The sequence below is a fragment of the Dromaius novaehollandiae genome, chromosome 10 (assembly GCF_036370855.1).
Source record: "Dromaius novaehollandiae isolate bDroNov1 chromosome 10, bDroNov1.hap1, whole genome shotgun sequence".
Taxonomy (NCBI): Eukaryota; Metazoa; Chordata; class Aves; order Casuariiformes; family Dromaiidae; genus Dromaius; species Dromaius novaehollandiae.
In genome coordinates this window covers 3195556-3210139 of record NC_088107.1, presented here as the reverse complement: position 1 = coordinate 3210139, position 14584 = coordinate 3195556, and the positions used below count along the sequence as shown (strand labels likewise).

Here is a 14584-nt window from a genome sequence, read left to right as displayed (position 1 = left end):
CTGCTGTGAGCTCCAGTCCAGCAGTCTGCTTAGAAGTTTAAGCTTATTTAATGAAGAACATCACTTGTGAACATGTACCACTTCCACACTCACTGTCGCATAATCCTTGACAATTGCCTTTCTTTCCAATTACAGAAGAGAACAGCACGGCAACAGATGGCAAAAGTATACCATTAGTGCAACACACAGGAACAGGATGGTAGATTAAAATCACTCACAAAAAGAAGTGTCAACCTAGGCAAAGGTTGCACAGGACACATCAAAATGAATCTTGCTAACTTAAGAGATGCATCCAATCCATAGCCAACATTTGATAGCAAAGTCATCAGAAAATACTCTTATCCAAATGAAGAATATTAATATAAATGCTGTATTTAAAGGATTTACAACAGCAAGCTGGTTTTTGAATTAAGGGAATCAAATAATTACAGTATCAATGAAAGGAGAATGACAAAATCATCTGTTTTAATTATTTACTTTCAGTGCAATTTTTCAACTTAGTCATCAGAAAGCCATTAAGAGAAAGAACTGGACAACACATTGTTAAAAAAAAAAATCAAATAAATTCCTATTTGTAATGATTAAAACATAACAAGACTGAGTTATGTCAGTTAGCGTACTGCTCATCATACCCAATCCTAAACTGCGGCATAAAATATTGCACATTCTATAGAAACAAATGCTTGTAATTCAATCTATAACTCTGCACTAAAGAACCTTGAACTTGCTCCTTTAGAGTCAGAGTATAACACTTCTTGCTATGGGCTAGTATTTCAAAAGCTTACAGGCACATATGAAAAGTAGTTTGATTCATTCTTGCAATACTATATTTAGTTTCAAAAATGTGGGCTTCTTTTTAGTTTCTGCTTCAACGACAAAAGAAAATAGAAGGGTCCTGTCACTGGAAAAAGAAAGGAAGTGAAAGAAAGAAGCATAAAGTTGTCCTGCAAATATACTCTGCCACGTACTATATCAAAGCAATGGCACAAGTGAAAAAACTAGACACATACGGAACACACGTACTTTATCTACGCAGTCATCAAAAAATGCAAGGCTTGCATCCTTATCACTGACAAAAGAACACTCTTCAATGAAGCGAATAAACATTTGAGTTTTGGTCATTAACGTGTAGAACTTCTGATGTGAACGATCTCGACTTTTGAGGAAACCTGTAGAAGGAAATAAAAAGCATAAAAGAATGCCTAAACCAAGAAGTCCTCACCAAATGCCAGCACACATTCTAATAAGCAATAATCTTTTCAGTAATCTTTGCCAGTACCATACAATTTTTTTCTGCACTTACATTTCTACCATCATTCACCACACTAACGCAGCAAATGTTTTTGCTCTTTATTTAGGAGAGAACCTAAAATAGTAAATTAATACACACAGAATAAGATTATGACTGTTTACCTTGTAGTTCAAAGAGAGAACTTGCATCTGTGGCTGTTTCAGAAGGTGCCTCTGTTATTGGCCTTAGATAAGACCTGTAACCTTTTAGTATTGAGGCCATGAAACACAGAAATGCTTCCTGGATCTCCAAATCTAACAGATGCAACTTCTTCCCAGAATTAAAATCATAGTCATTCATTGCTAATTCCATTAATGCATCTTCTCTTGGTCTTTGTTGCACTGTGAACAAGGGTGTTATAATGTTTCACAACAATTTTTTCAGTATTGACAAAAATAATTCTCTTTATTCTACTGATTCATTAATTACCAAACTCCATTAAGTTCTGGAACAGATTAAAAATAAGCTATTAAATTAAATCATAAATATGACATTGAATTCAGTTTAACATTACACATTGCATGCATCTCTGGAATACAAAAAACCAAATACATTTACCTTTTCAGAGGGGTGTGTGAGTACACGTGTCTGTACATATATACACACACACATATGGAAGTGTTCTCCACCCCAAGAGTCCCAATGTGACTTCTAATTGCTGAACTAAAAGATTTTTCTTTTTTGTAGAAAACATTATTATGCTTGGTATAATGGGAGACTTAAGAACATCATATTTAACTAGTTATATTTATCTGTTAATTGTGGCACACAATATCCAATGTCTGTCTCATTCTGCACTTCCCCACTCACATTCTGCCAGTTGTTGATACAAATTACTTAAAGTGTTCATCAGGTTTTTGCAAGGTTTCTTTGGTAAGATCTTCCATGCAACAGCTTTCTTATCTCCAGTTCTAGAAGAACAAGAAGCAGAGTATAAGTATACAGAACTGTGTCCAGAAGATTTTTCTACCTCACCAGAAAAATGGGAGAATATAAACCGTTCACTACACTAAAACAAGACTGAAGGATTCAAAGCCCAACAAAAAACACCCTAAACAAACAGAGAGCAGACTTTATTTACTATATGGAGATATGGTCAGAGTCATCCAACAAATTCCCCATATTTCTGGACGATGAGTATGCAGCCATACTCATTAGCACTGAAATAAATTCACTTAAAACTCATGAAAAAGATGGATAATATTATTAAGCATCTGCCATTACACAGGCAACCACCAAAGACGATACTTTCAAAGCTGTAATTAGTTAAAATAGGATGGAGACAACCAGAATGCTGGTTGCAATCCAGAAAAATATTTCATATGGTAACTGCTTCATATGCAGTACAGATTAATCTGGACTTAAATATATCTCTACCATAATGAAAAAAATTACACTGTTCTTTGTCAACAGAGGGCACCAGCAAGCCTCGAGACCCCATCAGTCACAAAATTGTAAAAATCGTAACCATGTCTGCCACTGTTGCTAATAAGTTTCCATATAATGCAACAGAATTAATTTGTTTTAAGAAAAACGTGCAAGAAACTAGCCAAAAACAGTATCAATACAGAAATATTCGGAAACAGGAAAATTTGATTAATGAATATAAAGCTAGTTAGACAAATAACATAAGGAATGATTTAAAAAAAAAAAAAAAAGAAAAGTTCCTCAATCAAGAAGTAGCAAAACCAAACCCCAAGTTATCATAGTCCAGTCTGAGCTAGTTGCTAAAAACTTGAGAGTAGAATTGCTGTACAAATTTGGTATCTACATAAACCCCTTAATAAAAATTTTTATTTACAAATACTCAATCCACACAATCGTTCTCTAAATCCATATGGAATTACTGAAATAAATGAGCTCATAAAAATAAGAAAGTTTAGAAAGGAAGAAAGTGAGTGCCTTAAGTTTTTAGTTAAACAGAGTGATGCTAAGAACTGCTGCCAACAGAAGTATGATACTAAAAAAATAGGCCAAAGACTTTAAGAATACAAAAGCATATTAAGTCCATACTACTTGAATATATTAAACATTATGCTGAAATACAAACTTTTTTTTTCCCTTAAGATCTTGAATTCAAAACCTTACTTCTTTTGACTGTTTTTATATCACATCATCACAACAGAATAAACAATACTCTGTTTCAAATATTATAAGAATATTGACTTGGAAATATCTATTCACAGAATCTCAGAATAGGTGGGGTTGGAAGGGGACTCTGGAGATCGTCTGGTCCAATCCCTGCTCAAGCAGGCTCAGCTAGAGCAGGATGCCCAGGACCAGTTGGGTTTTGAATGTCTCCAAGCATGGAGACTCCACCACCTCTCTGGGCAACCTGTTCCAGCGCTCAGTCACCCTCACAGTTAAGAATTGTTTTCTTATATTTGAATGGAATTCCCTGTGTTGCAGTTTGCACCCATTGCCACTCATCCCAATACAAGAGCTGAAACGGTTGATTTGTAAGTTTGTGGTTTCATTCCAATCTTTTCTTCAGGCAAAATTACTGGGAAACAAGCTACGTTTATGTGTTTTCCTTGTGTTGCCAAACTCCTGCACGTTGGCTGTTGATACGGTACCTGACTAGGTTTAATAATATTTGCTGTTATCTCCTACTAGCCTGTTTGATACTGGAAAAATGCAACGCTTCATATGGTTCTGAAGGAGACACACTATAATAGTATTATTTCGGCCTGTAAATGAGGAATGATTCCAAGTCTTAATTGAGACTCATTCAGGAAAGCTTGTGTCTCTAACTTAGTGTTCCTGCCCATATACGAAGTATAATTTCACTGTTATAATTTTTGACCAGATCCCCATACAAAGACACCAGAATTTCTTTAACACTACAAAAACTGATCAGGGAACCAACAAAGCATGACACTATGGCTAATCAAGGAAACATGCTAATTTATAAAGTAAGTTTTTAAAATAAAGCAATAAAAGGCAATAATGGTCCATGAGGATTGTAACTCCACTCCACAGGGTTGGACTGAAAAATAAAAGAGCTATTATTTCTATCATCCTCATTTCAAGAAAGATGATTATATTATAAAGTTCAGTAGTTTAAAAAAGTTCAGAGGTTAAAAAACAACAACAAAAAAGCTTGCCCAAAAGGCTCTGTTTTGCCTTTGAAAATAGAAAAAAAAAATAGCCCAATAGAAGAATCATTAATAAATACTTACTGAGAAATCGTATTGGTATCTAGGTCGACACAGCTAACATCTGGTGGAGGGTCATAGAGATCAAAGTATCTTGAATCAATTCCTACTATGAACGGGCACGGTGCACTTAAAACATCTGCCAGTGCCAAGGGACAGAGAGGAATGTATGGGCAGGGCCAGTGGAAAGGAAATATCATCTTTGAAAATACAGAGATAAAAAACATAGGTTAAACATCTATAAAAATATAGACTTAAGTACAAAAAACAGCTAACTCTCACTTCAAAAATTACTTAATATGGTAGGTAACATAGCAGTAATACTGAAATCCTAGAGGCCGATTACTAAATACAGTAAGATGTGTTTATTTCCCTAAATTTCAGTCTAGGTTGCAGAAACAATGCTCTTCAGCATAGCAGATTGTATGCACTAGAGGTAGCAAAACAGCGCTTAGTGAAAATGACAGAAATAATATGCATCTAAATGCCTTTACAAAACAGGATACAGTTCTACACAGGAAATTCAGGAACTTGCCTTCAGTGCACTGTGATGACCAAACAATGTGTTTATTTACAGTATTTACGCACAAAGAGCCAATGACACAGTTAATTTTTCCCTGCTGTCCTCATGTACGATGATCACAGAGAAAAATACTGTTGTTAGAGTTCTTTACTTTTTAGTCTTGTTTTTAAGTCATCTTCTAGCCCAACAGCACTACTACTAGTTTTAGATTTTATCTGAAAAAAATTTGTTTTCTTCCCCTCACTGACAAGTATATTATTAAGAGACTATTACTTACAGAGACTAATGCCTCTGTCACGCTAGTAAGGACAGAAGGTCGCAATGAGTGGATGAGAATTTTATGTTCCGTCACAGCAAACACAAGTAGAGTTACCGCATTTTCAGGTCCTAGATTCTGAAGTAGTGTAGAAAACCTGCCCCCACTGGTACAGGATATAAACACACAGGTGAGTAACACGGGAACAGAAAAAAATGTTATTAACAAAATAGAAAACAAGGCATAGGATTTTATAAACTCTGCACATCTCTTTCAAAAATGACTGCAAAGCAGACATCCTGCACACTGCACTGCTCAGTGATGAACGATTGCTTCCCAACCACAACCCTGATTCCTTGAGACCTTTCAGCCACTCTAGACTATTTTCAGAACATATGCATACATATTTTTTTTTCAAATAGCAGTTTCTAGTGGGTCTCATGTGCGCTGTTCCTTTTACCATTCTCACGCACACAGACATTAAAGTTAAGATAGCCACAGAACTCCTTAAAATTATCCAGCAATTCAGAAGTTGTACTATCCAGGGAGCCTGGGTACCAGCTCCTAGCAAAGTGGACATAACAATCTACATTTTGCTTCTAGAACCACCACAATTATCTCAAAAAACACAGACACTGTGATTAAGTATGTCTTTGTCAGGGAACAGGTCCAATCACATAGCATATCTGAAAATAAAATTTAACTACAAAATACACCAGACAAGGAAAGGTAATTTGCACAATTACAACTCAAAACATCGTATCTTTTCAGCAACTTAAGTCAGAGTACATTTCACAATTAAACAGAATATACTTCTACTTACCTCAGTGGAAGAGGTGATGACACAGGCTGGCTAAGAATCAGGTTATCATGTGGAGATAGCTAGAAAAGATTTTCAAATAAATTCTTTTGATTCTGAACTTGTAAATATTTATTAGAAACCACAAAAAAAGCAAAGAACATTTAAAGATAAAATTAAAACCAAGTTGAACCTTATACAGCCCAGCTGTATAGCACTATGAGAATGAAGAATAGCATTACATGGTACTTATATTTTAATAACAACCAGGCAAAGTACACCCTTTCTTAGTTGGAACTGAATATATTGCATATTCATAAAAGGGAATTTAAATGAGCTAACACTGTAAAAAATCAAGTATACTAACTGCTGAAAATGAAGGTTTCTGTATTTTCAGGGAAGTGAGACTCTACAGTTCATACATAGCTTCTGTGGGTTTTTTTTTTTTAGTTTGGATTTAGGGGAAGAAGAGTATTGAGGAAATGCGTGAAGGAAAAAATGGTAGACTGCACTGTAAAGTAACATTTTCTACAGAAGACAAGAGAATTCGGCTCAGCTGGTAAAAACTGCTCAGCTCAGCTTTGACAGAATCCCTGAAATTTGCATTAGTTGAAGATTCAGACTAAGATCTTATTAACGCATGTTTCTTCCTTGCAATGATTTGACATCAAGAGAAATCATGCATATATTCAACATGAAGAGGAATCTAATGAGTACAGGGGTACAGATATGCAATCAATTTATCACAGTTCAGCTGACACATTTTCAGCCCATAGTACATCTAAGGTAACAAGATACAGGTTAGCTTAATCCTCTTTGCTAAGTCAAGTGGTCATGCATTTTCTATCCATAACATATAAGCATACTAAATTACTGTTACTGCTTGCATGTAAGTCACAGGAATTGTACAACTAAGCTGCAAGCTCAGACATCCTTTAGTAATAGGGGTTTTTTTTGCATATGTTTCTCCTTGGATCCCACTGCAGGTAAGCGGACAATACAAGTCAGAAACATCAGATGAAATAGTAACACAAATGTTGAAGCACCAAGTTACCTAACGGCATGCCTAGACAGGCATATAACAGGCACGATGTTAACGAGTCCACTGCAACGGAATATTGCATTGTTGCCTATTTCATATACCAGAATTTGTTGAAGGCTCATGCTACATTTAGCTTCAATGACAATCAAGATGGTCTTATCACTTTATGCACTAGATTTGTCCTCAGTAAGTCACCTTGTGACATCTACCACCATCACCTTTCTCAGTGAAAGACTTCAAAGAACCCGTTTTGTCAGCCTGAAGTAACCTTCAGAAATTACTCCCGAAAAGAAAGCATCAGCCTAATGTCCTGTGACTTGTATTCCAGCAAAAGCAGATCAACACAATCAGGTATCTATTCAAAGTGCATCTCCCTTAAGCAGAAAGGCACTCACTGCCCTCATTCTTCAGATGAAGAAATGTATTACTGGATGTGCTCTTGAAGTTAGCAGGTTATGAATATGTCATTAGAGCAGGAACATCCGTATAGTAAGCTGGTGTAGGACAGCAAGAATGGAGTCTAGCAGATTTCAGACCAGAAACAACCTATCAAATGATGACAGCTGGAAACAGGCAATCAGAAACACTCCTGAAAGTTTAAGAGTTTCAAAGAAATTATAGTAAATTAGACACATGACATGCTCTGTCTCACTTGTAACAGATGCAACGAATGGGTCACACATCCAGACAGGCATACATGCAGTTCCTAATATAGATCAGGTCTTATGTGCAGAAAGCATACAGGCACTTACATGAAAATCTACAGTGACACAGACTCAGAAGAATCTGCTATATTAATTACTTAGCAAAAAGATTTTTTTTTAACCAAGTTTGAAAACTACCCCATTTTTTAAAATAATGAGAGAGAGAAACAATCTCCTCAGTAAACTAGAATGCTTAAAACTTCTAATTTTCAAGGATACAAAGGTTTCCCCACGTTATTTTGGGGAAAATATCTTAAGATACAATCACCTGTGATTTTGTTCAGTGCAGTATCAAACACTAATAACTCAAAAGTCCCTTGAGGCAGCTCAAAGGGAGTATTTATTTGTAGACCTCAACAATCACTGCTGACCTTACAAGCTGTGTACTAAACACTTGTACTAATTATCAGTTAGTACAGGTGTACTACTAGTTGTAGTAACTTGACATATAATAGCTTTCTGAAAACACTCTTTTATTATAAGGTGTCATATAGACATATATGACACTTCACTCACCTAAGGTGCTCAGACTTTGTTCTAGAACATGCACCAATATGTATTTTGATACAGTTTTCTAAAAATTCAGACTAAAAAGTCAAATGCTTTTCTCTAAATTCATTTACACTTCTCTATCAATTTGTGTTTAGTCTCTAGCATAAATATTTGATTGAAGGTGAATACACAGAAAACCAGGATTCACACACAGTGGGTTTTGAATTGAACTTTAAAAAATCATAATAGAAGTGACAAAAGTGTTGGATACAACTTCAGTATAAACGTTATCCAAACCCTTTTCAGCAATGGTAAACAAACATGTCACTTACTAGAATTTCTAAATGCATAAGGAGGATCTTACTAATATTTAATACATACTATAAAGACATAACCCAAGATTTTATTTCCTCTGAAAGACTTCCCCTAACACAGAGGCTACCACACAAAGCCTGAAGACTGCACAGGGCTCTCCATATTTTATTTTACACAAGTAGCAAGGTAGAGTAACATATCATTTTGTAACAACTTGTTCAAAACCACAGGATTGGTTGAATAAATGTAACTGGAAAAGACACCTGCCTCCTCTCAGCAATAAATTTTTTAACATGTCTCTACCTGTTTTGCCTCTTAGAAGAGAAAAGAAATTTTTAACAACACTTCACATCAGATGTCTCTGAGATAGAGACTTCCTCTCTCCCACCAGTAGTCTCCATGGTGGAAGTTTCAAATAACAGGTAACCCAGTTCTCGTATTTTGTATCGTTTTACTCACACAAGGTAAACTACGCTAGATTTTATATGCAGGACACAGTAAGGGTCATGTATTTGATAAATTGTGTCTCTGTTGAATGTGCCTGACTCGTGCAGTTTTCAGTAAGAACAATATGTTATGTAGGAGACAGAATGAAGGCCTTTGGGAATAAGGGCAACCATGAATAATATACTCTCCACATCTGGTTTAAAAATTTTGTTTACACTCAATCTTCATACAGTAGCATATTTCAAAAGCTACTGCAGAATCAAACAGATGCCAATTCTTTTGTTAATTTCCATATACTCTAAAAAAATTTCAGTTCTATGGTCACTAAACAGTATCTTGTAATAATTTATTGGAGTCCTAAACTAAATTAGAAGTAGAGATCTGTAAGAGTTAAATGTTAGAATTTAATAGGAAAAAGTCCTGAACCAAAAAAAAAAAAAAAACCCAAAAAAACCCTGAACACTTGCACATAAAAAAATTTCATTTTCCATTCATTAAACTGCTTAACAGCTAATTTGCCATCACTCAAGACATAGCTATATAAGAAGAAATTTATACTTACCTGAACTAGAATTCTTGGCCTCTGAGGGGATGGAAAGGGAACTTTGTGCATGAAATGGGAAATATGTCTAAAAGGAAAAAAAAATTACTGATTTAATACAAACTATAAGCTTAAAGACAAAATTGCTGCAAGTAACAGCAGTGATTATGTAAAAGTGGCGCATACTTATTCAGAAGACTGAAAGTAAAGGAACAGCCCAAAAACCCTACAGGAGATGACATGGCCTCCAGGACCTGTTTTTCTAGTAGCAGCAATCAAAATGGTAGACTAGATTATCTTTCAGACTGTAGGCTTGGTCTGTGAGACTGACAAGTGACAGAATCTTTTTATACAAATTTGTAAAATAGAAATAGTGAGGTTTCACTATCACAATGCCATTTTACAATCACTCTTCAGAGACTGACAGGAGGTAGCACTATATCTCAGTCAGACATCTGCACCGAAGCTATTTGCAAAAATACTCATGGATGAGTAGAATCTGGGAGAGGTATTAAGTTAATTCATTTTTCTGCACATGCCTACCTTCAAATGTGAAATGTTACATAAGACTGGTGATCAAAAAAAGTGGGAAATCCAGGTTTTTCTATATAGTACAAACCCACGAATACAAATGCTTTAAAAGTTGGACAAGTTTTTATTTCTATTTCTATAAACTGTTTGAACTTACAAATAAGAATTCCAAAAGTCCATATGGGAGTTCTATGTAATACACATTTTCAAATGAAAAGAAACTATATTTACTCAGTATGAAGTCAGCAAGCAACAAGAAATCTGTGATAGTCCATATGCCACAGCACACACTTTATCTTCTGCAACTCTTACTATTATTAGTACACATTTCCACCAACAAACTTTTGAAGAATTTCACAAATAAGCATTAAGATTTATACGGAAGACTCATTTCACATGCTTCTGATTTAAAGCTGTATATTTCATACATACATTTCAACATAGCAGCACGTTATGACCTCAGATACGGATGTAAAAACATTTTTACTGTGTTTTTAGTTTTGCATGCCTTTGCTAAACTTAACCTTAGGCTGTAGCTCTACGAACAGGTAAGTGGCATTAACCAGAACTACTGGCAAAAGAAGCAGTCTTGTCCCCTGCCACTCCTCAACCCTGTGACAGGCCTCCCCTGGGTCAGCAACAGTGTCTGTGCAGGCGCAAGGTGAACGAGAACAGGAAAGGAATCATGCTGACCACTGATTTGGGGTTTTGTCTTAAAAATAAGTAAATAAATAAAAAAATCAGTACATGACGATGGTGGCAGAAATATGGAAACTAGCAGCAAGTATCAAGGGAAAGACCTGCTGCTTGCAGAAGCAGGGCTGACTGAAAGTGTTCCAACTAAGGTCTTATTTCAAGACACGTGCATGGCGCAGAAAACCTTCATCGTCATTAAAATAGCCAAAGAATCTAGACTACACGCTATATAACTTTGTGCAAAGCAGTATAGCAACACTGAAATTATCTACAGTAAATCAACTTGTCAGTCGCCAATTCCAAGAAATCAGAATAAACAAAAAACTGCAAAATCAAAGTCAATAAAACATTTACTTTTCATTCTTTTCATTTCTAAGAAACTACAAAAATGGCCATCAGTTTTTTAAAAACATTTATCTTTTCATTATTGGAAGTTTACACAGAGAATTTTTTAAAAAGTATAGTAAATAGGGAGCAGAATAATAAATAAGCAGATAACTTATCACAAAAATGCTTAATCTTTAAAGTTTATACTGAAGTTCAATTAGAAAAAAACTGATGGTATCATAATACAAAAAAGCAAATACTGACTTTGAAATCTCATGTATTAGTTTCTGGTAAGTGTTAAATGGTATTTCACACCAATTACAGATATCAATCACTCCTTAGGTATGAGGATTTCTCTTGCATTTTAAATGAGGCTTTCTCTTTGTGTCTCAAGCAAATTAGATTATTCATCACAAGTACTGAAAGATTACTACTGCAACATAATTGAAACTCAATCTGCTTTATTATCTCTTACTACACAGTGAATAAGTATTTGGAAACAAAATGCAAAACTAAACATATCATTCTCCTAGTTTTCTGTATGTAGCACTGTAAGAAAGGGTATATAATCTTATTTCTAATCATTATACTTAAGAGTCCAAAACTAATTAAAAAAAATTGGGGGGGAGGGGGATATCTTTGCATGCACTTAAATTCACAACAATAAAAAAAATCTAGACTTTTTCCAGAAAGTACATAAAAACAGATACATTTGCCCAATGGAGAAAAGTGCTTGATCAAGTGCAATCATTACATTTAATATTTAATGACGAAAAGCACAAGGATATTGTAGGATGGCTGTAAGTAACAAAGAGCTCACAACAACTGAAGCGACTATTAAGAGTTCTTTGAAACTACTTACTTCTCAATGGGTAGAACATGGGGACCGGAAATAGAGTAACGATACAGAAAGGTAAGAAACTTCTTGAAAGCATCAAAGAAAGGCCAGTGAGAGAGCAGACAGATACATTTGTTTGTTTGAACTGTTCTGCAGGCATCTGACTTTCCCTCGACAGCAGCCGCTAATCCCAGTTGAGATTTTTGTTTCTCAGTCAGATTCTCTTCAGGATACAGTTCATAAAACTGAATAGCAGCACCATATACCTGCAAACAACATAAAGTGAATACATTGGCCTAAATCTTCAAAGTAACTGAAACCCCAAACTTGCAAGGAAATCAAGTCTATGTTATTGACTGAAAGGCTAAATTAATGCATCATCTTTTGGAGCAATTTGTTCAGGAACATTCTTATGACTGTGAAAATCCAGACTATTATTTAAAATTCTTAAAGCCATAAAAGAAAGAGTAATTTAAGAAAGGATTTAAGTGAGACAGAAAAACGATGATTATACAGAGTACAACTACAGTCAATTTTTTCTAGAATAGCCTTTTAAACTAGTCTAGGATTCCTTTATAAGCAACTCAAAGCAGTATTCCTCTGAAATTCTATTTACTTTATAGGACGAGTACATGCTTGCAAAGCCATTTACATGTTTGTAACAAAATCCTGACTATGTATACAAGTTTACTGTTTTTTTTTTTTTTTTTAAAGCTCTGTAGTTTCACAGAGCTAACAAGATAGGAAAGCAAAGGACAAGTTTGTATGATCAACAGCCCAGCAGTGAAATAAATGCAAGCCACCTTTTGCTTTAATAGTCTTTGAATTCAGCCAAAATGAATACATTCAAGTTTGGCTTCGAAAATACCCATTATCATTGTTCTGAGCAGATATGCAATCAATTCTTTTTTAATTCAAATTATGCATGATGAATATCTGCGTCTTTCGAAAGCTTTTTAGATACCTTTTCTGCAGAAGCTCCAGTTAGTACAAATGTAGAAAAAACTGGCAGAGGGTATTTACTGTTAGACGGCCAACATTCAATTGTTGCACCCATAGGTAGACAAAACAGAGGCACAGATTCTGGTAATGGGAATGACTCGTAATCTTCTTCTGGATATCTGCATATTAAACCTATAAAAGCAAGTTGTAAATAGACAGTTACAGAAGTAATAGCGGAAACCAATTTGTACCAACTCACTCCATAAAAGCATGCCCATAAAAATTGTATATGGGTATATACTCATTTCAGGAGATCACTAAAGGAAAGCTGTAAATCATCATGCCCGAAGTATAGCTGGAAAGGGGTAGCATGCTCCCCAGTGCCTAAAGGGAAACCACCTGACTACAATTCAGCACTGAATTCCTAATTACTACTCTAGAATCTGTTTGTAGCCTATAAACAGAAAAAGGGAAAATAGTTATGTGCATCATAGCTATTATTATATTATTTCACATTCATCGCTAGTATGATTAAAAATTTAAAATTCAGTAAAAAATGTTAACCTGAAAAATTGAGAAATAAGACTGGTGTTTTAAATTATTATGAAAGGAATTAGTTTTTGCCAACAAAAATTTCCAGGAAAATCTGATAATGGAAATGTTTGATACAACATACATTTTCCAGAGATCAATAGAACCGAACCAATTAATTATGCTGATCCAACTCAGTTGAAGAGTCAGCTTATGTGGTATCAGACTAATGTTTTAGACAATTTTAAACATAGCTGTAAAACACATGAAGTTCTGAAGCAGAAGCTCTTAACATATAACTCTTAAATTACATCGCATGTTTGTAGCAACCTATCCTTTCCTATTGCCAGCTCAGGGGACTGCAAATTTGACAAAAAAATACTGCACAAAAGGATTTAAGATTTCTTACAATATTAGAGGACATAATCACTATATATTCTTTTCTAGCATGCAGTGAAAGTGAGCAGCAGAGCTTGGACTAGATGATCTCCAGAGGTCCCTTCCAACCTCAGCTACTCTGTGATTCCATGAAATATTAGTAAACAGTAAGAATTGGTAATCAAAAAGGGTGGTCTTTCTTCTCAAGCAGCAAAATTTTGTGCAAATTACTACCAGACGTGGTGTTTTTAATTTTTGTTTACAAACTTATTATGCACCTTTTGGACAGACCTGAACTACTGTGGTTTACAGAAAGCAACTTTCTCAGAAGAATACAAGTGCACTAAAATATAAGTCTGAATCATGCTTGTGATTTCCACTCAAATGAAATCAAGGGTTTTAAAAGCCCATGTTTCATCAGAGCCACAGTGAATCCACTTCGGTCTGATAAACAAAATAATAAACATGATACACAGTCCAAAAATACTTTAGAGAGCTCAGTCCCACTGATGTTTAATGCACTGTGGAAGTCTGAAGTATTCTTTGAAATGTTTCTTAAAGTGATCACGAAAATATATCAAATAATTTCTGTGGTATTTTCTTCCGTACGTACATACATCCATGACAGACAGTTACCAGCAATAACTACAGAGGTGGGAGACACAAGGCTTATAGAAACCTACCAAAAAACAACTGAGCTTCCAATTACATGCAAATTTTAAGATAAAGAGTCATGACACAATTACAAGGCTTATTCTAGGACAGTATTTTAA

The 14584-nt window shown here is 35.0% G+C and overlaps 1 protein-coding gene across 8 annotated transcripts in view; it reads right to left on the bottom strand.

Annotated features, from left to right (window-relative positions):
* Positions 1–14584, bottom strand: part of DENND4A (DENN domain containing 4A) — a 57600-nt gene that overhangs the window by 26282 nt on the left and 16734 nt on the right. For all 8 annotated transcript variants that reach the window (XR_010390913.1, XR_010390914.1, XM_064517862.1 and 5 more), the window contains 9 exons: positions 12925–13094; positions 11985–12226; positions 9590–9656; positions 6052–6110; positions 5250–5394; positions 4474–4649; positions 2102–2202; positions 1414–1632; positions 1024–1169 (listed from right to left, as the gene is read on the bottom strand). Coding sequence is in view for 6 of the 8 variants with exons in the window: in XM_064517862.1 (XP_064373932.1) it covers positions 1024–1169; positions 1414–1632; positions 2102–2202; positions 4474–4649; positions 5250–5394; positions 6052–6110; positions 9590–9656; positions 11985–12226; positions 12925–13094 (1325 nt within the window). In the remaining 2 variants the exon portion in view is untranslated. The remainder of the gene's footprint in view (positions 1–1023; positions 1170–1413; positions 1633–2101; positions 2203–4473; positions 4650–5249; positions 5395–6051; positions 6111–9589; positions 9657–11984; positions 12227–12924; positions 13095–14584) is intronic.